This window comes from Gossypium raimondii, chromosome 12 (assembly GCF_025698545.1).
Source record: "Gossypium raimondii isolate GPD5lz chromosome 12, ASM2569854v1, whole genome shotgun sequence".
Taxonomy (NCBI): domain Eukaryota; kingdom Viridiplantae; phylum Streptophyta; class Magnoliopsida; order Malvales; family Malvaceae; genus Gossypium; species Gossypium raimondii.
The window spans coordinates 38,553,016-38,579,594 of NC_068576.1; the positions used below are offsets into that span (position 1 = coordinate 38,553,016).

The window sequence follows — 26,579 nt, forward strand, 5'->3', positions numbered from 1 at the left end:
TTTGGTGTGTTAATGATTTTAATGGTTATAAGGAATTTATCATTTAAAATTCTCTCTCCCAACAAAAATATTATTTTAAATTTGTTTTGTATCGTACATACCAATATTACATGAAATGAATTTGGATTGATTGTCTTTTAGTATGCCCCAAAAAATATTCTTCTTAATTTGTCTTGTATCGTACATACCAATGTTACCTAAAATGAATGCTGAAATGGATGCGGATCGATTCTCTTTTAGTATGTCCAACGAAGATATTGCTCTAAATTTATCCTGTATCACACATAACAATCTTACCTAAAATGAATGCGCGCTGATTCTTTTAGTATGCCTAACAAAAAGTATTTCCCTAAATTTGTCTTGTATTCTACATACTAACGTTACTTGAAAAATGGATGCAAAATGATTCTCTTTTGGCATGCCCAATAAAAAATATTGCCTGAATTTATCTTTATATCGTACATCAATATTACCTGAAATGAATGTGGATTGACTATGTTATTTGAAATGAACGCATATTTATTCTCTTTTAGTATGACAAACAAAAATATTGACCTTAACGAGTGGTTGAGGGTTCTATCCTTGTCCTAGGTGTGAAGTAGCTTCCAAACTCGTGACCTACATCTACCCCTTAATAGACTTACAAAACATGGAGAATTTGTCACTGGGCTTACTCTAATGGATACCTTAGGAAACCTAAAAAAATATTGCCTTGAATTTGTCTTGTATCTTACATACTAATGTTATCTTAAATGAATGTGAATCGATTCTCTTTTAGTATGTCTACAAAAAATATTATCTTAAATTTGTTTTCTATCGTAATGAATGCTCAAATAAATGTGGATATTGATTCTCTTTCGGTATGCCTAACAAAAATATTTCCCCAATGTTACCTGAAATGAATGCAGCACGATTCTATTTCAATATGCCTAGAAAAAATGTCATCTTGAAATGTCGTCTTGAATTTGGCTTGTATTGTACATACCAATATTTCTCAAAATGAATGCTAAAATGAATGTGGATCAATTTTATTTTAGTATGCCTAACAAAAATATGACCCCGAATTTATCTAGTGTCGTACATATCAATGTTACTTGAAATGAAAACCAATTGAAATGCAAATCAATTCAAAATTTGAAACAAAAATTGTCTACACATAACATACTAATGTTTCTTGTAAGGTAGATCAGTTTACAATGAAAACTAAAAATAGTTCATTAACATAATTGATTTGTGTAGTTTTCTCCAATTAATTTATAATCTACTAAAATTTATAAAATATAAATATAAATACCCTAAAATTGTTTATTGGTTGATTAAACTATAATAAAATTTGAATTAAAAATGCAATCAACCTCAACAGAGCATACATGCAAGCATTAAAATAGTTGAGAATAATTGAATTTATTTATTTATTTAAATATTTACAATTAAATCAAAATCAAAATTTTATGTGTACAATTAAAATAAATTAAAGTCCACGTATTCTATTGCACATTAAATCTAAGTTAATATGTAATTGATATATACCTTGACTAACGTTGATTGCATCCAAAACTATTGTTTTGAATAAGTTTTACAGTGTTAAGTTAAACTAAGTTATGGTTTGAACTATTTTGTCCCATTGATTTTATGTACATTAGACATAACATTTATAATTACGTAATAGTTCATCTCTTTTGTATTATATATTATAAACTAATACAAAACGTTACATGTTAATAATTTATTTTATATGAATTATAACATAAATGATTTAATTTTAGGTCTAAATATAATTACTTAAAAATTCATCCTTATATTTTTATATAATATAAATATTATTTAAAATTTTAATCCAATTTCTCAAAGATTTATAATATTAAAATTGAACGTTATATATGAGGAGAAATTGGAATTAATTTATTGCATCAACAATCTTATTAAACTCCGGCAAGAAAAAAGAAGAAAAACCTAAATATTAAATAGACAAAACAATTAAAAGTTTATGAAAATATTTAAAACAAAATTGACTAAATCTCTCTCATTTTAACTATATAATAACAAACCCAAAACAAGGATCTTATTGTAAAAAAATAAAAAATGTCCAATGCCATCAACGGTTGCCCTTGGCAACTCTTTCAATTCATCTTCTTCTACACCAAATGAGAGTAATTTGACATTAGCATATAAAAAAAAGAAAAAGAAAAGAGAAATCACTTCTTGTTAGTGTAATATTTAATATTATATATCTAATTAATATCCGCAATTTTAAAAACACTGTAAAATATCGCTAGTTATTATGTTCTTAAATATCTATTTATTTCACTTATTTTAAATTAAAATTGTTGAAACAAAATGTTGCTAATAGTTGAATCTTTAATAAAAATAAAGATTTGTAAAAAAAAACAAACAAAATTATAAACGCATAATTCAAAAGTGGAGAAATTAAAAGATACAAGAGAATTGATATTGTTTGCTTTTTATAATTTGTTGTTTATTAAGTTGATAAAGTATAAATATACTTATTTACTTAATCAATATCTACTCTATGATATAATTAAAAAAAATCAAGAAAGTATATTTATTTTAAAATTAAATAAAAATATAATTTACAAATATGTAATCCAAAAGTGAAGAAATTTAAAAGATATAAAAAAATTGATATTGTTTAATTTCTTTTTGAAATTTGTGTTTACTAAGTTAGAACCTGCATGACAGTTCATGTGTCTTCATTCTAATATGACACTATTTGTCTTATATGTCACGTTAATAAATAGTTTAAAATTATAAAATATTTTTAAAATAAAATTTAAAAATATATAAAGAATTCAAAAATAGTATGAAGAACACGTGGATTGCCATGTGGGCTATCATGTTTAGTCATTAAAAAACAACAATTGAGCTCTTTATAAAAATTGATGGTCAAATTTAGCTTAAATAAAAATAAAAGCTGAATTGATATACAAATATAATTATTTGAGACTAAATTTATCATTATATATACTTAAAAAAATAGAACTGAGTTTAATAATCAAATTTACTCCTATAATTTAAAATTGTTATAACAATTAACAACAAATTGGAGCATCACATTAGAAAAAACAAAAAAAAACAATCTCAACACATAAAAACTTTTTAATTTTCATAAAATACAAGCATCAACTTCTCATAAATTAAAATAGAGATTAATTTATTGGATTTAGGGGAGGAATATACTTGTTCATGGGCTCGGCAGCTCGCCCAATCTAATTGGGACAAAATTTTTATGTCTTGGGCTAATCTGAATTTAATTTAAATGATAAAAATATTTTTAAAATTAAATTTAATTATAAAAGTATATAAAATATTAATATTAAAAATAATTTTAATAATTTATTAATTTTTAAAAATCGTAAAATAATTTATTTCTCTCATGTAAAAGACCTAAATACCCTAATAATGTTAAAAAAAAAGGCCGTGAAAGATATCAATTGGGCTTGGATCCAAGTTTAGATCCGCTTCACAATCCAAATCGCATTTGGATTTTCTTTTTCCTAGTAAATTTCTCGAGAAAATTGCAAAAACCTAGCGGAAGCATTTGGGTTGAGCGGGAGTTCAATTGAAATTTTCGATTTTCAGAAGAAAAATGGATTCGAAATCAGTGAAGGAATTTACAAGAAAAGAAGTACCTGATTGGGACGATGAATTAATCGCAACGGCCCGGTTTAAAGCTTTTAGCGGTCAAAAATCCGATTGGGAACCCAAATTCCAGTTCTGGAAAAATTTGATCGTAAAAATCGCCCGCCATTTTGGTGTCTTCATCATTTCCCCTCCGCAGGTTTTCAATTTTCTACTTATTTTTCACTTATAAAATTGATATTTATTTCGTTTTGCTTATAAATTGTTTTGTAGGTGAAAAATGAGTGGTTTAATAGAGGAGGCTTAACTCCTTTGTGCATTGATCACGTATTGGTGAGCTAAATTACGGGTTAATTTGATTGTTTTGTTTTATGGAATTTTTGGGTTTTATTATTTTGATGAAAATTTCAGTTTATTATGTATAATGAAGGTGAAATAACTCGAATTTCGGACATGGTGGGTCCTTATAGTGGGAGACTAACTCAATTATTTTATAAAGTGAAAAGCTTGATGAACAGATCAACAATGTCTCCTGAAAGTATCCTTCTTGAAGATTGTCTGATTCTTACAACATTGTTGAAGGTTTGCAACATGTTTGTGAAAAGTACTATTTCATGAACTAAAAATTGGAATATTTGAACTGTTTTAATCTAATTGTTCTTAGGAGAAAGCTGATGAAGTGATTAAGTGTTTGTCCGAAAGTCACTGGAATTCACATTGTGTTGTTACGAGGAACAAGTTCGAGAGTATGTGTGGAGGACAAAAGGAAGGTTATGCTGTGTTGAGTTACTTGTCAGGGTGCAGGAAAGGTCAATATCTCTCCACCAACAAGAAAGAACTAATCGAGGTGTGTGCTGCTTGTTGTGTCGATAAACTGGCTTGAGTTATAAAGTCTTTGCAAATTTTTTGTTATTGCAAGTAATCTGATTTATTGCAGGGTATAAAAGTTTCCCTTTCGTCAGCTGTGGTTTCTGGTGTCTCGAGTTTAGATTTCGACACTCTCCACCTCATTTGGACTCAAGAAAAACTTCAACAACAACTCGATGTGATCGACCGACGCTGGGAAATGTAATCTTTCTTTTGAGTCTTTTGGTCTTATTTCATCTGCTGAATTATGATTAATGCATATGAAGATGGTTAATGGTTAATCGGTTTAGGACAAGAGTCGGTTGCACTGTGCCAACTGGTTCGGAAGTTCAGTTTAACTCTTTTTTGAACCGAGAATATTTCGAGACAAATGTATTGATTTTAAAACCATTTGCATCTTATATGCATGGTTCAGTGTTTTTAAGCTCTAAATATACCGGTCTTGTGGTTGAGTTTATATTTGGCAGGTCAAGACAGTCAGCATTAGCCTCGTTGAAGTCTGGGAACAAGAAATTGGCCTTGAGACATGCAAAAGAGATGAAGTTGGGCATCGAGAATAGAGAGAAATGTAACTCACTTCTTAACAGAGTGGAAGAGGTCTTAAGTGTTATTGCAAATGTGGAATCAACGAAACAGGTCAGCTACTACAACTTAAAACTTCTCTTTTCGTGATATAAACATGACATAGTTGAGCTTCTGACTTCGGTTTTAGATATAGAGAAAATTGGCAGATAGTGAATAAGCTGATGTATTACTCCCCGATGGCAGGTAACTGGAGCAATCCAGATCGGAGCACGAGTGATAAAGGAGAATAAAATAAGCATTGAAGAAGTTCAGCTTTGTTTAGAAGAACTCGACGAGAGCATTGATTCACAGAAGCAAGTTGAAAAGGCTCTAGGTAGTATTTATTAGCCATCCTTGTGGCAATTAATTTCCATCGAGTTATTGCGTACTGTCTTCTTGTCTAACCTGTTCTTTTTTTACTGTCGAAGAACCAGCTCCATCCCTGGACATGGAGGACGAAGATATCGAAGAGGAATTCAGGAAATTGGAGCTAGAAATCGGAAGTGGAAACCTTAAAGATCTGAATCCCGAAGCTGGAGTTAGTGATTCAGAAGGAACTGATCAATCATTGGCTGACGCTTTGTTGAATCTAAAACTAGCAGATGATGCTCCGGGCAGCGGATCAGCAATTCAGAATTCTGGGTTACTGGCAAAGAACAAGGAGTCAAACGGCCCGATGCTTGAAGCTGCATGAATATAAATGCTGATACACTTTTGTATATAAACAGTGTGTAATTCAGAAATGCTTATACATGCATTGATTGTTGTATCACCAAATATTTCCTGTTTACATGCTGTTTTTATTATCATTATAAAGGGCGTAAAAGACACATTGGTACTTGCGAGTTATTCATATTCGATTCGTAAAAAGAAAATCTAAGAACTAAATTTGATAATTAATGAGTCAAGCTTGAGTTATCGATCAAACCGAATTCGAGTACTGTAATACTCGATTTGAACGGCTTGCGAGCTTAATTGAATTTTTTATTTTAATATGTTTTTATATTATGAAATTATGTTTTCTCTTATTATATGGAAAGAGCTTAAATACGAATGAGCTCGAATTTAAATACGAATTAGCTTAATCGAGCTTAACTTGATTAAGTCTTGAGCCATGTGTTTCTTGGAGACAACCATGTATCTTGATTTTGGTGTGGCATTAGGGCCATGCACAAGGACCATATGAATTATTAATGGCATTGGGGCAAGCAAACAGAACTTTTTGATTTTTCATATATCTAGTTTACGAAAATTAAGAAATTAACTCAGTTAATCAGAATTTGATCCTTGAATCTTACAAAAAAATTGGAAGATAAATATATATTTTAGTATCTAAATTTAGCTTTAAGGCTCAAATTGGTATTTAAAGAGTTTTTTTTCTTTTTATACAATTAAGTACCTAAATTTGATTTAATAGTTTAAATTGATTTAAATAAATCATTTACCGTAAGTGACCAAAAAGCTCTAGCTTGTTAATATGTCATAAATGCTTTGCTTACAAAAACCTAAAATCCTCAGCAGCAAATTCTTCCTGTTCCATTTCATTCATGTTCCCCAAATTCCAGAAATTTTGCTGCTGCTGCTGCTGCTGCTGTTGTTGTTCCAAATTTGGGGTTTCACCTATGTCCTTTTAATTTTTATTGTTTGTATTTATTCTTTTGGTAGCCAATAAGGATTCATTCCACAATTATTTACTTACAGCCTTGTCTTTCATTTCTCGGGCAAAATCTCTTCACTATTCATACTCATTTAAACAACCTTTTAATATGTTTTTTTCTTCCTTCACCAATTAATACTATAATTTTATTAGTGTAGCAGTATTTATTAATTCACTCTATTTTGTTTATGCATCACATACATTGCAACCATTTTTAAAGACATTTTAATATTTGGCAATTAAAAGTTTATTCAACTATTCAAAAGTTGCCACTTAAGCTATTAGGTCGTTAACATTTTTTTTTTTAATTTGGTTAGCGAGTTCCAAACGATAATTTAGCGATCACTATGTTGAACTAGGAGTCAGTTTAGCACTGTTTTTCAGAAGCACTTTTAAGTAAAAGTTAAAATTTTCTGATTATGCTTTTGGCCAAAAAAGTGGTTTTGCAAAGTATTTTTTTATTCCAAAAGCATTTTTTAAAAACTCAAAAGTATCTCGTTTAGCAATACTTTTTGTAATACCCATTTTTGCCCGGCCCATAAACCAATCATAAACCCAATAATAGTCCAAAAACAATGGCCCAAACTACCAGCCCAATTCGGCCCACTAGCCTAAACACCTAATGGCCCAACTCAGCCCAAATCCCAACCTAATGGCAGAAACCCTAGCAGCGAGCAAGCCCTAGCGCCGCAGCAGCCCCAACTCCTCCGCGCGTGCCAAGCCTCTGCTCTCACGCATACGCCTTTGCCTCCGTACACGCCACGTCCCCAGTCCTGCACTCCGTATCTGCAAGAGACGAACAAACGAGCAGCAAAAATATACAACAACGGCAAAAAAAGGAGCAGCAATGAGGGATTAACAGAAAATACTAGCAGTAAATAAAAAATGTAAAAAAATTTAAAATTTTTTTGTCCCTATCCGGCTATAAAAAGGGCCGATTGAAATTTGTAAGACACACACACAGAATATCAATACAAACGAAAAATTGAAAAGAAAAAGGTGATTTTAAATTTTATTTTGAAATTTTTTCTCTCTCGATTCTTTGTCTCTTCCTTTCGATTCTTTGATTCATTTTTCTTTTGATTTACTGTTTAAGAGAAAAAACAGAAGGAGAGTGGTTTTACCTGATATTGGAATCGTTGTTTGCTCCGTTGTGATCGGAGTCGAGCGACGGTTCAAAAGATCGGAGAACTTCCGAATAGCAGGATTGTGAAGCGGCGCCTGTTTTTTTCCTTTCGCTTTTGGTTTTTTATAAAAAATGAACAGACTATTGAGGTTTAGAGTTTCTTTTGGCTTATAAGCGACCTACGAAACGACGCCGTTTAATGCCAATGCAATGGTGTTAAAACAGTGCCGTTTAGGGTTTAGATCCGCGCGGTGACCCGACCCAGGGCAGGATCCGCCCATTCTGGTTCATTGGACTATTTGCGCAATCAGTCCTCTCTTGTTTTGTATTATTCTAATTCGATGTTCTGCAGTTTTTTGATTTATACTATATAATTTATCCTGATTTCAATTTGGTTCATGGTTAAACGGCGACATTTTCATTACTTGAATTTGAATTCTTGAATTTTTGCGTTTAGTTGTTGTATTAGTCCTTATGCTTTCGACTGATTGCAAATTTAGTCTTCTAAATCTGTAATTTTTTAATTTTATTTTATTTCTCATTAGTCATAATGTTTTGTTAAATTTCATAAATATTATTGGCTCTTATAGTGAATATATTAAAGAAAATTTCATTCAAATTTAGTTTTTATATATAACATAACGTAAAATTAGCTTAGTATTTTTAATATGTTTATTTTAATAAATTTTAAATATTAGGATTAACATTGTTTTCAAATTTTTTTATTATAATTTTAAGGTCTGACATATCGTTATTTAAAATTATTAACATTGTTTTAAAATTTATCCTTTTCATTTTTAAACTTTATATCATTATATGTTTCATTATCTATATATGTAGAAATTTTTTTGTAATAATTTGACATACTTGAACATATTTTAGTAATTCATTTTGTGTTATAACTTAATTTTCTTTCGATATAATGTTTTTAAATGCTACTATATGTGCTATTAAATTATTTTAATATATATATATTATTATTTTGATGTTTGATATTATTATGATTATAAATTTCAAGTATTTTTATATCTATATATGTACCTTAAGTCAATTTTATTTATATATAATTTAGTTCTTTCAAAACCTATCTAGGTGATTACTTTTTTAAAATCATATATGTATTAAGACTTTTACATGGTTATTTTATATGTGTTATTTGAGGTAAATTAATAAATGTATTACTTGTTTCAAATTTATTTTACATATTATTATTCCATAATGTTATTCTTTTGTTTCAAGTCCATTTTGAGTTCATGTGTAAATGTTTCAACTTAAAATGTTGTTGTATTTAATTCACTTGATATTAGCATAATATGATAAAAATTGTTGTAGCCATTTTTGTTTGAATTTATCCTTTGTTTATTATTCCTCAATATGTATTTAGATTACGAATTGTATCTTTTACATTATGTATTGCTATTCAATCGTGTTTCATTTGTAAAAATTGTGTTTTATTAAAGCATTACAATCATGCTATTTCATAATCTTCAAAAGAATGGCTTGGTGTTCATCGTTCTCGATTGGATTGTGCCCTAACTTACTGGGTTTCAATTCTTTTCGATGAATTTAGATGGCCAAGTACTTATTTTGTTAAAACTATACAATTTCAAAATAAAACTTTTGAGATTTCAAGATGTTGGATCCTAACTTACTGGATATGACATTTTGTTATCTCAATTTTAAAATAAAGGCAATATTTGGTGTTTAGGAATCTCGAGAAATTAAAACCTAACTTACTGGGTTCTAATTTCTTGATTGACCCAAATAACCAAATATCCTTATCAAAATATATAAATTTTTTAAAATAAAAAAAGTGAATCTAACTTCGAAAATTGAACGGTTGCACTCTAACTCACTGAGTGTGGCAATTATTTTCTTTGAAATGGGTCCGTTTTATCATCCGATTCAATTGCTTAGATTTTATTTCATGGGATCGTATTTAAAAATCTTTTCAAGTTTCGACACTAAGACATTAAACAATCAATTTGGTACCAATTTTGGGCGTTACGAGGGTGCTAACCCTTCCTCGTACGTAATCGACTCCCGAACTTATTTTCTTAAAATTTCGCAGATCAAAATCATTTTCAAGGTGAGCCGATCACACCTCCAATAAAGATCAGTGGCCACTCCATTTTCAAAGTCGATTCCCATTTTTCAAATACCTTAAAGGTGGTTTCGACACTTTTATCTCAAAAATATTTTTTGTCCCAAAAGTGCTTCTGAGAAGCAATGCTAAATTGGCCCTAGTACTCACTGATAAGTACAATAACTTACCTTAGATTCAAGTCAAGCTAATGGCCAATATCAGAGAGTGAAGAAGAAAGTTGTTTGGATTTTGTTTCACAGACTCGTGACGTTCAAAGCTATTTTATGAAAAAAAAAGAAGCTAAATTGTAAAAGAGAATGGGGATGAGAGCTTTCGATTGGTGCAAACGGTATGAACAAATAAGGCCTTACAACAACGATTTTAATAACTCAAGGACTTAAATGAAAACTTTTGAATAGTTCAATGATCATTTTGTAACTTTTTAAAGTTGAGTGATCAAAATGTAAACTTACTAATAGTTTAATGACCGTGTGTAAGCTCTCCTGATGTTTTTTTCCATGCATAATGCTCGAAATTGAGTTCTTAAGATAAATTGATTTTTTCTTACCATTCAACTTGAAGCATCGACCCCTTAGTGAATAGGTAAATAATAAGTTTATCACTTATGTATGATTTAAATTATGTTATGATCATTAAACTTTGAAAAATTACAATACGATCATTAATGTTATTGAATTGTTACATTATAATCATTGAGTTGTTACTTGCATTAATGGTGTGACGATAATCGAGCGTGACAATAAAATTATTGTTTAATGCACATTTTGGAATCCACGTAATTGCCAGACCTTGCATTGCCGCCATCTCTGGTGAGCTCCTTTAACTAGAAATAGCACCATCATGCTCATTTCTTAAAACCACTTGAATGAAAACTCAAAGTCATATATGTCATGTGTGAACTTGATTTCCATGGTTAAATCACCTTGGTTTTTCAATATAATGTTCTTCTTGGTGGCAATCGCTCCCCCATCGTTCAGATTTCTAATTGGAGACTTCGAACTTCAAAAATTGAGAACACCCAAAATCCTTAGTGTTGTCTTCTTTCATTTAATTTTTAGATTCGAATTTCTAGAGTTCAAAAGATTCAAAATTTCTAACTTTGTCTTTGAATATAATCATTTATTAACTAAGATTCTAAATCAATAGATAACATTAGGGCTTTTTAATAAAATTCAAAGTTTAGTTAAGTTGATTTTGGAATTTAAATCCCATTCTCAAGTAGCTATTGCATTAGTTAGATGCTAAAGCCTAAAATATATTTGTTTAAAGCAATGACAAGAAACCAGAATACCGGTAAGCACAAAATTGGGGTCCTAAGAGTTAGAGATTGGCATGACCATATATGCAGACATAGAATCTACTTAAGAATTTGTAATAATTGTAGCAGCTGCAAAAAGAAAAAGGCTATATAAGCAAAAGACAACAGCAGCTTTGGACAATAGGGGGACGCATAATGTTACCCCTAAATAATGTGTAGGCGGCTGATGTCTTATTTTTCATCATGTCATTGACCAAAGCTGCCTTTGGTTTATTCACATTTCTACGCTTCTAATCAATAGATTAAATGCATCATTGAATTTGATTTATTATCTTTTATATTTGTCTAAAAATATTTAGTTGATATTTAAACTTGTATTCTATCATTTAGGTTGATATCTCTACGATAACATTTTAGTTTCTATTGGTATGACATTGATAACCAATCCGTTTTTGACACGTGACAACCTCTTAATATGCCACATGACAGATATACATTTCAAAAAATAAAAAAAAGAACCTTTTATAAATATATAATTTAATAAAAAATTATAATAATTTTTGCATCAAGAACGGATCAAGACAAAAATTTATACTCTTTTTTTTATATTTATTTTTAAGGATTTTTAATTTTTTTATTTATGCTCACATGGCTTTCTTAGAAGCTGCCACGTGTTGCCACTAGATTGGTTATCAGTATCATGTTAGTACAAACTAATGGTGTTAATCCGGAGGTACCAATTTAGATGACAGAATACAAATTGAGATGCCAACTAGATATTTTAAGACAAATTCGAGGGTAAACTACATATTAATCCTATTTTTAAAATAAGGTATTGATAACACTCTAGAATAACGTATTTTTATGTATTAATTATATACTTATTTTGAGTATGATCCTGCTAATTTGAGCTATTTATGATCTTTTATCTCATAGGGACTAAATTTGAGGCAAAAGTGAAATTAAGGGCCAAAAGCGTGAATTTAGAGATAAAATGGGCCAATGTGCGACACAAGGAAAAGTAGGTGCCAAAAGTGCAAGCATGGAGGACACAAGGGTTGAAATGCAAAAAGAAGAGATTTTATTCTATTAAACTCTATTTTAATTATATTAGGATAATTAATATTGAGATAATTATTAAGGATTATTTTTAGGATTTTATTTTATCTTTATTTATCTTCAATTAAATGTATTTATCTTTTAGGAATTTAATTAGGATTAGAATATCTCCCCTAGCACTATAAATAGGGGGTGAAGTGACTCAAAAGGGGATCCCATCATCTTTCTTTTTTTGTAAACACTCTCTCCCCAAAAGTCTAGGCTTTTGTTCTTTTCATATTTCCTTTCAATAAAATCTTTATTTTTATTTTATTTATTTTCTTTTCTACCACAACCATGAGCCACTAAACCCATCTAGCCGAAAGTTGTCAAAAATCCCCAAAAGGGTTCATGAGGCTTAGAATCCGTACTTAGCCTCATCGCTGAGTATTCATCATTTCTCCGCACTACGGGGCTGACGCTTCCGTCCAAGTCCCTTAAGAAGTAAGTTTTTGAACGTATGCAAAGACGACCGCTTTGTATGTTTTGGGAATGTTGCACAGTTGGTTCGTTAGCTTACTGCGTCAGAGGTTGGCGAGCCCAAGAGACAAAATGGCGTGGGATTCGCCATTGAGAAGCGTTGATCTAGCATAAGACGATCCCACAGAAGCGATTGTTGTCTAGAGTCAGGTTCCACTAAATTGTAAGTCTAAATCCTTGGAGCTGGTGGTCATAGGCGTCCTCTTCCACTATAACTGGCTTATTCGGTTTGGGAAGGATCATCTAAAAGCCGAGGATTGAACCCAAGGCGGAACGAGACAACTGGAGGCTGTAATCTCCCATAAGAATTTTCTTTTCTCTTAACTCTATTTTTAATTTCCCGAATTTTTAATTCAATATTCTTAATTCTGTTTTTATTTTATTTTTCGTTTCTAGATCCAATAATTTAATTCTGCTATTGTTTTTTTTTCAGGAACGCAGGTTGTCTTAGGCAAGACTCTGCTTGGGATTTCACGGAACAAGATATTTTGCAAGTCCAGTCCCTGAGGATTTGACCCTACTTCCCTTTTACTATTCTTTTTCATTATTTATTAGAGATAGGATATTTTTGGTGCTTTCAACGACCGCATCAGGTATTGGGTTTAAATTCTATAGATGAAGAAAATATATTAAACTGGTTTTGTTTCATTTAAAAGTTCAATTTGATATGGTTTTGAATTTAGTCAATGTTCAATATAACCATCGAATATTAAAATATTTTAGACATAAAAAGAGAGAGAGAGATTAGCATACGATTTAACTCCCGAGCTATACCCAATTTTTTATTGTGATATTTAAAGGTTTTTTTTTGTATGATTCACTTTAATACTTAAACTATTATTTTCGTCTCAATTTACTCAAAAAATCAATAAAAACTTGACACATCGTACATTTTATTAGAAGTCAATAATTTTAAGATAAAAGAGATGAAAATGTTAGTTTAGATGAGTGGCGAAAAGATATACGAGCTTGGAAATTTTTCATGATGACTTTTACAATTGTTGAAAATTGTAATTAGATCTTCTAAAGGATTTGAAAATTTTAATTAGACCTCTAAAATTATGAAAATTTTCATTAACCTTCTCCCCACACTTAATGGCATGTTCTATCTACGTTCACATATGAGATGAAAAAAATTTCAAATACCGAAATGAAAACAAAATTTCCGTGAAAATAGCATTGTTTTTAGAATCAGACTGAAAACTAATCGGGAGTGTCAATCTAGAACTAACACAAAACAATTTTCTCCTTTTCCTTAAACTTTTATAATTCTTTAATAATTTATTTAATTAAATAGGAAAAATCAATCAAACCAATCAAATTAATGATGGATAAGCATCAATCTAATTTTAAAAATTTTGAAATAAAGTTAAAAGAAAATAAGAAAAGCAATGCCCAAAAATGAGATCATGCCCCCAACCCAAAGTTCTCTCCCGAGGGCCTATATTTGAGACATTGTTGCATAGGGAAATAAAAAGCAACCCTATTCCTATGTAAATTGACTGACAAATACAACTGTAAAATTTTAAAAATTAAAAGAAGAAAAAAGAAACCCATAGGATGAGTAGACACTATGATGGAGATTTTCCATAGAAGGGAGTGTCAACAAATTTGTGCCTTCTGGATTTTAAAAAGTATGTATTCATTGTTTCTTCCAGTGTCTACAACATATTTTTATTTTACTCTTTAATTCTTTTTTCATCTTTTTTGATTAATTAAATGAAAATATTGTTAGGATTAATATTGTGTTGATTAAGTTTTTTATCCACATAATGTTAAATGTCTGTTCGAATATGATTTAGATTGTATACAAAATGTGTTTAAATTTATCCAAAAATAGTTTGAATTTGACATGGTAAAAACAGCTTTATAAATTTTAATTGTTGTCAATTTTTATCACGTTAAATCTAAATTGTTTAAAAATTGATTCATGTATTTTAAATATGTCATATATCACATATGAAATTGGTATTCAATGGTCAATACCTTATTGATACGAGACTAATACTATGAGGATTTGTTGAACATACTTTACAAAGGAACAACTTGTTAAGACATGTCTCGCCAGAAAATAGGGCCTAGCTAGTTTAGAGGCTTGGCCTAACAAAACTATTGTCACAAGTCATTCACACACACATTGTAATCATGTTCCATCAAGTTACATCGTTGATAACCAACCTAACAAGATATACTTAAATTACAAAAATTTTAGTGACAACCCATCAATCAAGAGATTCTGCGTTAAATAGTTTTATGAAGTTCAATAAACTCCTTAAATCCAACGACGAAGCTAGAGGACGGCTGACAGTGGCCTTGGCCCCCCAAAATGGTAGGATTACTTTAGAATCCCTTTAGAAATTTTAAGAATACAAATTACTACAATGATAAAATTTCATTTTGATCCTAAATATTTATAATTTACTTCTGGCCCCTAAAAAATATTTTGACTTCGTTTCTGACTTAGGGTGGGTTTGGATGGGCAATTGAGTGCGATGCGTTTAGCTTATTTTTTGTCTCACGCTATAGTATCGCTACAGTATCTAATCTCACCGCCACCGCTGTTTTTACACTAACTGTAGGTAAACGCACCGTCCATCCAAACCCACCCTAAAAGCTGAATCTTCTTTAAGACTTTCAACCCACCAGCTGAACCATCTTTCAATTCTCCTTCATAAAACCACCAACAAGATTCAATTAGAACAACTAGAATTTGGGAATCATTTCAGAATTCGAATCATACTTTAGATGCATCCGATACAATTAATTCATATGATTATATAACTAAAAAACCTCATAGTTAAACCAATATATATATATATATATATAAAAGGGGGTCGGATTATAAATTGGAAAGAAACAGAAAAAAGTGATGGGAAAACAGTAAAAAGGTATGGGTAGGGATGGTGGGGAACATCAACTTTTGCTTTTGTTGATCTTTGTTTCACTTCTCTTTCGCAAAATTGGCGTTTCTTTTGGTGTAAGCAAGGATTTGCTTGTTCCCCTCTTTTCTTGTTTTGTGGGAGATCATTTTAAAACACAATCAATAATCATGTTTTTTTTTTCTTTCTTTTTTTTTTAATTTTAAGGTGAGACAAAGAATTTACCTTCCACACGTGGATTCTACACGTGGGGGTAAAGATTTTGATTCAATTCAATCCCAACTTTTCTTCTTTTTCCTTGTGTTTTGCAAAATTGAGTTACATTGCATATCTCTATGATGGGATCTTTTTTAGTTCTTTAGGTTTCTCTCTTTGAGGAGAAGCCATTAGCCACTATAATAGTGTTTGGGGGATATAGTAGTGTGTGAATTCACCTTTTATTTTCTCACATTATATTATTTTAAATATTACTTACACTCGAGTCTTGCAATATTATTAAAATCAAAACAAATCGATCCGTTGAATTAGTTAAATTGAGAATCGAAAATTGATGGTCTAATCGATTCAACCATCTATCCAATTTTAAAACATTAGAGTATTGTGAGTAATTTATTAAATATTTATCATTCCTATATTTTTCTCTTAATATAATTTTTTTTGCATTAAATTGATATACTATTTATAAACATTATATTAAAATAATTAATTTATAGTTTCTATAATTACAAATATATGGAAAGTGATGGAATTATTAAAGCCTAACTTTTAGTATCAACAAATTTTATTACCTGGGAAGTCATCATTACCAATATCCTCTCCCTTAATTATGTCTTGTGGAGGACGATAATTATATCCATTGAACATGGATTTGGGACAGCAATTTCGAGTTTACATGTTCTATCCTAACGTTTACAACTTCGATGCTATTGTATCCCTGTTCCTAATGACATAATTAATGTATGTTTTTTTTTGCAATTAATTAATTATCTTATGAATATTGTTAACTAAATTATTTTAATAATTTATATCGAATCTTGAAATTATTTTCATCCTAGTTTGAACAAGAGTAATTTCAAATCGTAAATTTGATAAGAACATTTATAATAACAAAGCATGATCGTATTTTTTTAAAAATTTAAGCATGATCATATTTAGATGTAAAAATAGATGAATGATTTAGAATTATTTTTGACATTTTATAATCATCAACTATATATTTCAAATTACTGTATCAATGATTCAATATCTGTTGGAGTAAAAGGAGGAGTTTGATGTCTCTTAAACTAAGCCCCTTAGGTTCGAGTTTTATAGAGAGAAAAACAATATTGAAAAAACTTTCATTATTTAAAGATTTAATGTGGTTAAATTATAATTAAGATCCAAGGTAAGTAATTACCACCAAAAGGTTAAGAAAAAAGAAAAAAAAATTATTGAGCAAAGGTTAACTCTGCCCAGATAAGTCTATGAAATATCATTTATCGAGAATTGATGAACTTCTCAATCGGTTAATATTATCTCTACTGTGAATTTTACCCGTTAACTTTATTGAGAACACGAATGTCTAATAAAACAACGGTAATAAATTTAAAAAACAGGAGTACCTTATCTACTAAGATCCGAATTATGCCCTATAAAACATAAACATTATTGAACTTATTGAATCTATTAATTCCCGAACTAATGTAAATCCTTCAAACATAAGGGAAGCAAACACAAAACATTGAACTACACATCAACCTTATTGAATCGAAATCCCCCTCTCCCAAAAAAGAAAGTGAAAATCATGATTAATACAAGTTGGGTTCGGTAAACGACGCGTGTACATGTCGGCTACCTTGACAACATAGCAGCCCAACCACACAACCAGTAATTTCAAGAAATTGCCTCCCTTTGATTCTCCCAACAAAAATTTAGTACCACTTCGTATCTTCCAACAATATATATATATATGCTACTAATCTTTTATGTTTCTTATATAAATAAAACCCAAGGTGGCGGCTCATTCATCTTTCACTCTTCATATCATATCAATGGGTAGAGCTACAAGTTCTTCTTCACCATCATCATCTTTCGAAAGCAGCACTAATTACCATCACTTTGCTGCTTCGTCTGCTTCATCTCACATGGATTTCACCACTGATCTTAGACTTGGTCTTAGCATTTCAGCTTCCCCAAGGTTCTTTCACAGTCTTTTCTTTTTCCTTTTTTATTTAACATAATGCTTGTTTTTGGACTGATCGGAAAAAGGAAATCATTTGTACGGCAGGGAACAACCACCGGATTGGCAGCCGCAGGTGAAGCTAAGGCAAGCGTATGGTGAAGAAGAACATGAGTGCAACAGTGCAACTTTCTTTGTTAAAGTTTACATGGAAGGGATTCCCATTGGGAGAAAACTGGATTTGTTAGCTCATGATAATTATTACGAGCTTATAAGAACACTTCAACACATGTTCAACACAAATATTATCTGTAAATATTTCAAATTTTTTTTTAATTTTCTCTCATCAAAAATATAATATATAGACTATATAGAATGATGGGTTTTCTTCTTTCTTTCTTTATGATACCTTTTTTTGTAGGGGCTGAAGCTGAGGTTGATGGTGACCATTATGAAAAATACCATGTGTTAACATATGAAGATAAAGAAGGGGATTGGATGATGGTTGGTGATGTACCATGGGAGTAAGTAAAATAAAACATAAAACCCATTATATATATATATATATATATATATAAACAAAGTTTAAGTACCAAAGAGCTGAATCTGTTTTTTCATTGCATGTTTATAGGATGTTCTTGTCAGCTGTGAGGAGATTGAAGATAAGCAAATGTTGAATTTTGATGCAAAAAAAGGAAAAAGTTTTCTACTTTTAGTGTTTTCTTTTGTTGTGTTTAGTTTTAACTTGTGGAGTGATAATGAATAGGGTAGGTAGAAAAATATAGGGTGGAATATGTTTTTAGGATTTGGAATGTAAAAGGAAAAACCTCATACTATGATGACAAGAGTATCAAGCATCTGTTTTTTTGCTCTTTAGGCTGTGTAAATAAAGCTCTTCTTCTTCTTTTTGGATTTATTTGGGGTCTTAAGCCCAATCACATGTGTTTTCTCAAGATGCATCTGACAGTATGTTTAATATTCAAGAAGGTTGCCAATCGAAATTCACTTAAATCACCTATTCAATTACGAGAAATGATAGTATAAAACTATGGTTTCATGTCATCTTTATCTCTTTTCAATAGGAAAATAATAAATCATATTTTTTCTCCCGACCTTTAGCATTTATAGTATTTTAATTTTATCTCATATAATGTTTTTGGTGATAACTTTTATTTTTTAGAGAAAATTATGAAGAAAATAATATTTCATATATTAAAGTAGGAAAAAGGAAAAATTTTGAAAATAAGAGAATAAGGTTGAGACTTTTACTTGTTAGTAACCCAAGAAAGAGCCCATTGAGAAGGAATAGGGTAGTGAAGTCATGACAAAATTTAAAAGAAAAAAAATAAAAGTCATGCCAAATTGGCCCAACAAATCAATTACAAACATTTTAACCAATAGACTTTTAGACATGTTAATTTTAGAATTTATTTGATTTTTAACTTAAAAATAGTTTTTATTTAAATTTTCACCTTTTTAAGTTGAAAGAGGCGAAGTTTTAAATGAAAGGTAAAATAATTTTTTTAAGTTGGAGTGCCATAAAATCACTATGTCTTAATTTTAATATGAACTCGAAAACTCAACTCAATCAAAATTTAAATTTGATTTAACTCGATTTGATAATAAAAAAAGTAATAATTCAAACTTGAAATAATCAACCTTAAAATCAAACAAATAACTCAATAACCTTTAATTTGAAGTGGTTGAAACTTAAAATGATTCAAACTCAAATTGATTAAATCTAAATTAATCCTACAAAACAACCATTTCGAACATGGATATGAAAATGTTAAAATATGTCATAGGTCTCTATACTCTTTATAGATTTAGAATTTAGTCTCTATTTTTAGATTTCAAAATTCAAGTTCAACTATTAACACTATTAAGATTATTTTGTTAAATTCGGGTTCATTACGACGTCATTTTTGTAGTTACATCGCTATCAAGTGAGTATTTTTTTTCATTTCAAAATGTCACACCAACAGATTTAACAAAAAAATGCAACAGTGTTAATAATAGGACATAAATTTTGAAATATGAAAATTAGAGAGACTAAATTCCTTGAAATAAAAGTACAAGAACTGAATTCTAACTTTATCAAAAGTACAAAACCTATTACATATTTTAACCATCTAAAATTATCCCTTTAGAACCAACATTAATAGAAATATTAGTAGATCGGAAAACTTGGACTAATTTTAATCTAACATAATCACCTCCAATGGTGGAGCCAGAAAATTTTTTTTTGGGTGGCGGAATAAAATTATATATTTTTACGATAGTAGAAATATAATTCTACCATTTTAATAGTCTATATCTTTATAACTTTTAAAGGATTAAATTAATTTTTATTATTTTGGAGGCCAAAGTATAAATTTACCATTACTAATTTAAAATTTTATAAATTATAAAAATCTAAATGGAATTTTTTTATTTTAGGGTGAACTCAAACATGCATTTTCTTTGAATTTGTTTTTCAAATTACAGCTAACTTCCCAACAGGAGGAGAAAACAGACAGGATCAAATTCCTTTTTCATATAAATGTTGTTCAATTTTTCTATCCAAAGTTGAGAATTAAAGCAAAGTATTCTTTTTCAAGAGTATCTCAAATATTTTGTAGTTTTGCCAAAATGTTTCTTTTTGCGTTATTAGTGTACGTATTTTAATTTACTCATTTTTAATCTTTATGTTTTTTTAATTATAAAATTTCAGTTCTCATCAAACGATAACTGTTAAATTCATTAAATTTTGTTATTTCCAAAACCTAATGCAACAAGCATATTTATCATATATGTAATGTCATGCTAGCTTGTTATTTTTACATGTTACTCACTAAAAATTTAATTAATGGACTACTCACTATAATTTCGACAATATTAAAATTTCAAAATTGAAAAATATAGGGACTAAGAATGATTCAGTTGGAGAATATAGATTAAATCTACAACTGTACACATAGTACATGACTAATAATTGAATTTAACTATTACCGTTTGAGTCAAGACTAAAATTTTAAAATTCAAAAAGTATAGGGACAAATAGCATAAATTAACCCATAATATTACTTATCAAATGATAAATATCAAGCAGCTGGGGAATATTTTCTTTTCCAATTATATGCCTATATCCATTACATGTGCACTCGATTTTTCCTCAAGAGAAAATGATAGATCACGAGCTACCAATTTGATGGATGCCCCCCCAAGGTCTAAAGTACAAAGAATCAAGCTTCTCATAAAAGCAAAAACATGATAAAAGATATTGAGCTTATCTGGTCAACCAGTCAATGTAAAATCTCTCTTAATCTACAGTAACCTATATACATGAAAACAGCTTGCAAATGTACCCCACTTAAACTCATTCCCAAAAAAAAAAAAAAATTTTGTATGTTAAATTAAAAATAAATTAATTTTTTAAAAATTTTATCAATTTCTTTTATTAAAAATTAGTCCATATACATCAACATGAAATACACATAGCATGTCACATGAAACTGTCTGATTATTTCTTCAACTACGTCAATTTTTAATAATAGAAATATATGAAAATTTTAACCGAAAAAATTAATTTACTCTTTAATTTAACATAAAAGACTAATTTGTAGGGGAGAACATTTGGTTAAATTGGTCGATTTGGCCGGTTTTTTTTTCTTCGAACTGACTTAACCAACTTTAACATGAAAAAACCAACCAAATCGAACCGACTTTGGTTCAGTCAGTTCGATTGGTTTTTCCAATTAATTAACCTTGGGTTATTGGGTTGGGTTTCTATGGTTATATGTTTATTTTATATATATATATATATATATTATAAAATATAAATATATTTTAAATAATTTAAAAATAAAATAAGTCGGTTTTTTTTGTTCAATTTCAAGATTCAAAAACCAATAACAGACTAGATTAACTGATTAAACCAAGATCAAAACTGACTAATCAGTCCCACCCAACTAAACTGAAACCGAATGGGTTGGTTTTTTTATTAAAATCGAAACTTGCTCTCTTCTACTAATTTACTTATTTTTTGAGTAAAAAAAATAAAATATAAGGAGGTGGAATTCATTCCATTAACACGACACATCCATGAGGTCATCAAGTACAGCAAATCACTCGCCACCAATTCGATTCCCCTCATTTATTCTTTTGGCAGAATGGTTAGTGTTTAATTCACGACAGCATCTTTGCCATAGGGCTCTATAAAACTAAGCATTGGTAAGCTCTATCATGCAAACCAATACAAGCTCTTTGATTTAAATATAGCCATCGATCAACATGTGTATATGCATCAAATGTGGATGCTTTAGCTGCAAAAATACAAGCGGCGAGCGAGACGAGAAGGCGGGAGCGGCGGACTGTGTTGATATTATGCTCGCAATCTTGTTGCCTCCTGCTGGGATTTATAAAAAAGAAGGCTGTACGGTCAGTCACTCACTCACTCCCACTCCATTTTTTATTAGGTTAAATTCTATTATTAAACTATGTACTAATTTAGTTATTTTCAGTTTCTGTGCTTTTAAAATTTGAAAATTTTGGTTCTAATCAAATGATAACTATTAAATTCATTAAGTTAAGTTTTGTTATTTTTAAAATTTGATGTGTCAAACATATTGTCATGTGTAACACTATGTTTGTTTATTATTTTCACATATTTCTATAAAAAATCAGTTAATGGATTTAATGACTGTAGTTTGCATTAAGACTAAAATTTTAAAATTAAAAATATAGTCACTAAGAATGATCCAATTGGTGAACATGGACTAAATTTATAACTTTATGCATGGTACAGGATGATAACATAATTTAACCAAATAAATTTAACTATTACCATTGGGTTAGGTTTAAAATTTCAAAATTCAAAAAGTATAGGGACTAAAATGATCAAATCAAAATATATGTACTAAATTCACAATTCACACAGTATTGGATCTAATAGCAGAATTTGGCATTTTTTTTAGATTATATAATTAGGTTAATTGGATTAGTTAATTATTGTACGAACTTTAAGTCTGTTAAAAACTTCAAAACATTTTAATCAATTCCTCGTAGTATTAAAGGTGTAGCAATAAGGACTTTCTATCAACCTAGCCATTAGCTTAGACTAAATTAAAGCACGCGGATTTGATTCAGTGGCGATTCTTGGTGTTAAGATTTGGGGTTTAATTAAAACTTCCAAAAAATTTGGAAGATTTATGAGAATGTTTAAAATTTTTGATAGGTCTAATTAAAACTTTCAAAAAATTTAAAGGGCTAATGAGAATTGACAAAAATTTTGGAGGGATCTAATTAAAAATTTTTAAAAAATTGAAAGGTTTAATGAGGTATTCTAAAATTTTGGGGTCTAATTAAAAATTTTAAAATTTCAAAGGTTAAAAAGAATTTTCAAAAAAAATTTGGGGGACAAATGCCCTCCTAATCCCTTGTTACCATCCACCTTTGATTAGATTTTACATACAAATGTACCTATTGCATGGATAACTTTGAATTTGATGTGCTAGAAAAGATAGCCCTCTTAAATTTTAGTGATATAATCTCCTTTTTGATACATTACATCCAAGTTGTCAACAAGGGCGAAGTTAGGCCGTTTTTTAAAAGGAGACCAAAATTGAATTATAAATTTTTAAACGTCAAAATGTAAGTTTGTCATTATATTAATTTATAATTTTACATTTTTAAGGGATATAAATGTGGTTTAATCATTTTGGGGTACCAAAGCCCCCACATACCCCTATGACTATCGATCTGATAGGTATACACATGTTCACTGGTGGAACCAAAAAAATTATTTTAGGGGATTAAAATTAAAGTGTATATTTTTACGATAGTAAAAATACAATTCCACCATTTTAATAGACTATATCTTTATAATTTATAAAGGATTAAATTAATTTTTTATTATTTTGGTGAGCCAAAGTACAATTTTACCATTTCTAATTTAAAATTTATAAATGAAAAAAAAATCATTTTAGGGGTCCAGGCCATGCTTGCCCCACTTGGCTCTACCACCGCAAATGTTTATGGTTTAATCTACTAGCAGGCAGGGCTAGGCACGACCTTCGCTGCTTTGATTACATGGAACAATTTTAGTTCAATTCAATTACTTTTGTAACATAAAATTTAGTTCAACCCTCCAATATTTTTATAATTTTATTTCCATTTTAACGTGTGTGTTGAGTTTACACTTGCAGGGACGATTCTGGGCAAATGTAGTATTGACGGTATTAGGAATTGCTCCAGGAAGCATCCACGCTGTCATTTGCATATCAGGCAAATGAAAAATTTAAGATTTTGAGTCAATCACTATTATTGTACCATTGCATCTTATCAATTGTTTATGCTTGCTAATTAGGCTCCCTTTTTACATCTATGTTTGGTTGAATGAATCTTGGTATTTAACATTTCCCTAAAATAAATTATTTGTTTCTTGTCGATAATTTATTTCACATTTTTAGAGACCAAATTGAGATAAATGGGGATAAAAAAAAATCTAGATGATAATGTGAATTTTTTGAAAAAGTATAAAATTTTAATGTATTTTTTTGATTAAATAAAAACTTAATGTATTAAATTTTATTTTCAAAAAATATATATATTAAAAGCATACAGAATCAACGTGGCTGACAGAATAATTAAATAGTTATACGTGGTGTGCCACGTATGCCTTATTCTGACATACATAAACTAGTTTTAAACGGTAGAAGTAAATTAAATTTTTAACAAGAGGACCAATTTACTCTTTAATTTGCCCAGTTTTTTTTTCGCTTATTTATATTGTACTAATTAAAATCTTAGGTCAAATTCGCTATTAGTCTCTATGTATAAGTTATAGATCTAATCTTTATATGTACTTTAATTTGATCAATTTTAATCCCTTTATTTTTGAATTGGTCAAATTTAGTACTTATACTTTTCTAATTTTGAAAATTCACTAGTAATGCAAAAAGTAGTGGTTAAATACATTTAATTAAATCATGCTATTAGTTCTATATCATGTGTAAATATGTAGATTTAGTTCATGTTATATCCAATTTAATATTTTTAATCCCTATACTTTTCGAACTTTGAAATTTCAATCTTGACGCAAATCGACAATCGTTAAATCTAGTAGTTGGCCTTTTATGAGTAATATATGTAAATAGTAAACTAACATGCCATTACATATATGATAATATGTTTGTAATATAAGACTTTGAAAACAACTGAACTTAATGAACTTAGGTTATGTCATTTAATCATGATTGAAATTTCAAGATTAAAAAATCACGTGAACTAAAAATGACCAAATTAATGTATAGAGACTAAATCTATAACTTATGCATAAGAAAAGGACTAACAGCAGAGTTTAACCAAAATCTTATTACAGAAACTTCAGCCCCTTTTCTTTACTAAATGTATGAGCCCAAATGGCCTGTAGTTGAAGTTCCCATATCCCCACTATGACAAAGACAAAAGACTTAAAGAGGCAAAACAAAAAGTGGTCCAATTATAAAGAATTTAAGACAAAAATTGCACTGATTTGCAAAGAAAGTGGTTCCATATTTGAACCAAAAAAAGAAGAAGATTAAATTGCCTTTTTTAATGCAAATTACTTTCAAGGTCATTAAATTATTAATATATTTACGTTTTGATCACTCAATTTTAAAAAATTATAAAATGGTCACTGAATTATTCGAAAGTTTTCATTTAAGCTATTGGACTATTAAAATCACTATTGTATGGTCTTCTTTACTTGCACTCTCTATACAATCGAAATCTCTCTTTCCCTTTCTCTTTTATAGTTCAACTTTTTTATGAAACAGGCTTAAACACCATGAATCTATAAACCAAAATCTAAATAGATTTTTTCTTCGATCTCTGACACTGGCAATCAGATAGACTTGAATCTAAGATATATGTACTTTTAGTCATTGATGGGTACTGATATATCATACAAATTATCAAATCATCGCTTTGAGCTCTCTACCCAAATAAACTTAACCTCCTATTGATATAAATAAAAACTTTCTAATAGTTCAGCAATCAATTTATAATTTTATGAAATTAAGTGATCAAAATATAAATTTACTAATAATTTAGTGACATTAGATAAATTTTGTTTTTTTAAGACCAGAGATGACCAAATCCTCTTCCCTCCCTATCAAAGAGGCCATTCTTTCAACACTGTTTCTAAAAGAAACAACAACCCACCTGTTTGTATTTATTGCTTTGTATTAAAATCAGTTTCGTTTTCCCTTGCACAACCCTACACTTTTGGAAAAGATTGCGGTGCATGCAATCACCCTTAACCACACATATACGTGGGCTAACGCTTCATTAATATCCCGTCATATCTTCTAAACTAATTAATGTTTTTCTTTATTTTTTTCATGCCAATTTTAACTATTTTTTTTAACAATGTCATCTTTCAAAGTTTAAACTTACATTATTCCTTTAAAAATACAATATATTTTATCACTGTACTTAATACTTATCGATAGTGTTTTCTTTTTATCAATTTGAAATGAAAGGTCTCAAGTACATGCTCACTCCCCTCTCTCGCACGTCAAGGGTTCATTCATATGGAACCCAACTATATTTACAAGTTGCATGTATGTATATATAAGAAGCTCCATGTATATATAATATATGTTACTTTTTTTTTCATAGTTTATAAAATGATTATTTAATTATTAATTATTTTTGTCACCTAATTATGAGAAGTTACAAAATTATCACTCAATTATTTGATTTTATCTTTTCTTGGTCATCCGATTATTTTAGATTTTAGGTGTTTCCATTTTTACGTTAG

General features: G+C 29.4%; 2 protein-coding genes and 1 long non-coding RNA gene across 4 annotated transcripts; all 3 read left to right on the forward strand.

The window, feature by feature from the left end:
- The first annotated feature begins 3,488 nt into the window (after window positions 1-3,488).
- LOC105763998 (uncharacterized) lies at window positions 3,489-5,873 on the forward strand. Of its 2 annotated transcripts, none has more exons than XM_012582423.2 (8): window positions 3,489-3,799; window positions 3,874-3,933; window positions 4,012-4,182; window positions 4,265-4,447; window positions 4,538-4,668; window positions 4,935-5,103; window positions 5,236-5,365; window positions 5,466-5,873. In XM_012582423.2, the coding sequence occupies exons 1-8, from the start codon at window positions 3,608-3,610 to the stop codon at window positions 5,723-5,725; spliced, it is 1,296 nt and encodes a 431-aa protein (XP_012437877.1). In that variant the 5' UTR covers window positions 3,489-3,607; the 3' UTR covers window positions 5,726-5,873. The 2 variants fall into 2 exon arrangements, with proteins under 2 accessions (XP_012437877.1, XP_012437876.1); XM_012582422.2 differs by having other exon boundaries at window positions 3,493-3,799; window positions 5,460-5,873.
- An 11,653-nt stretch (window positions 5,874-17,526) lies between these two features.
- On the forward strand, window positions 17,527-18,732 carry LOC105762450 (auxin-responsive protein IAA20). The gene is made up of 4 exons (XM_012580249.2): window positions 17,527-17,812; window positions 17,903-18,105; window positions 18,216-18,318; window positions 18,426-18,732. Exons 1-4 carry the CDS (start codon window positions 17,667-17,669, stop codon window positions 18,469-18,471), a joined length of 498 nt encoding a protein of 165 aa, XP_012435703.1. The 5' UTR covers window positions 17,527-17,666; the 3' UTR covers window positions 18,472-18,732.
- A 3,159-nt stretch (window positions 18,733-21,891) lies between these two features.
- Window positions 21,892-24,225, forward strand: LOC105764000 (uncharacterized). The gene is made up of 2 exons (XR_001124496.2): window positions 21,892-22,213; window positions 23,980-24,225. It is a non-coding gene; the product is annotated as an uncharacterized LOC105764000 (long non-coding RNA).
- The last annotated feature ends 2,354 nt before the right edge of the window (window positions 24,226-26,579 follow it).

Bases quoted from the DNA above. Each gene is read 5' to 3' on its own strand.
- LOC105763998 (XM_012582422.2), top strand. From the start codon at position 3,608: ATGGATTCGAAATCAGTGAAGGAATTTACAAGAAAAGAAGTACCTGAT. The intron at 5,104-5,235 runs GTCAGCTACTAC...CCCCGATGGCAG, and splicing joins ATGTGGAATCAACGAAACAG to GTAACTGGAGCAATCCAGAT. The intron at 5,366-5,459 runs GTAGTATTTATT...TTACTGTCGAAG, and splicing joins GCAAGTTGAAAAGGCTCTAG to AACCAGCTCCATCCCTGGAC.
- LOC105762450 (XM_012580249.2), top strand. From the start codon at position 17,667: ATGGGTAGAGCTACAAGTTCTTCTTCACCATCATCATCTTTCGAAAGC. The intron at 17,813-17,902 runs GTTCTTTCACAG...TTTGTACGGCAG, and splicing joins AGCATTTCAGCTTCCCCAAG to GGAACAACCACCGGATTGGC. The intron at 18,106-18,215 runs GTAAATATTTCA...CTTTTTTTGTAG, and splicing joins GTTCAACACAAATATTATCT to GGGCTGAAGCTGAGGTTGAT.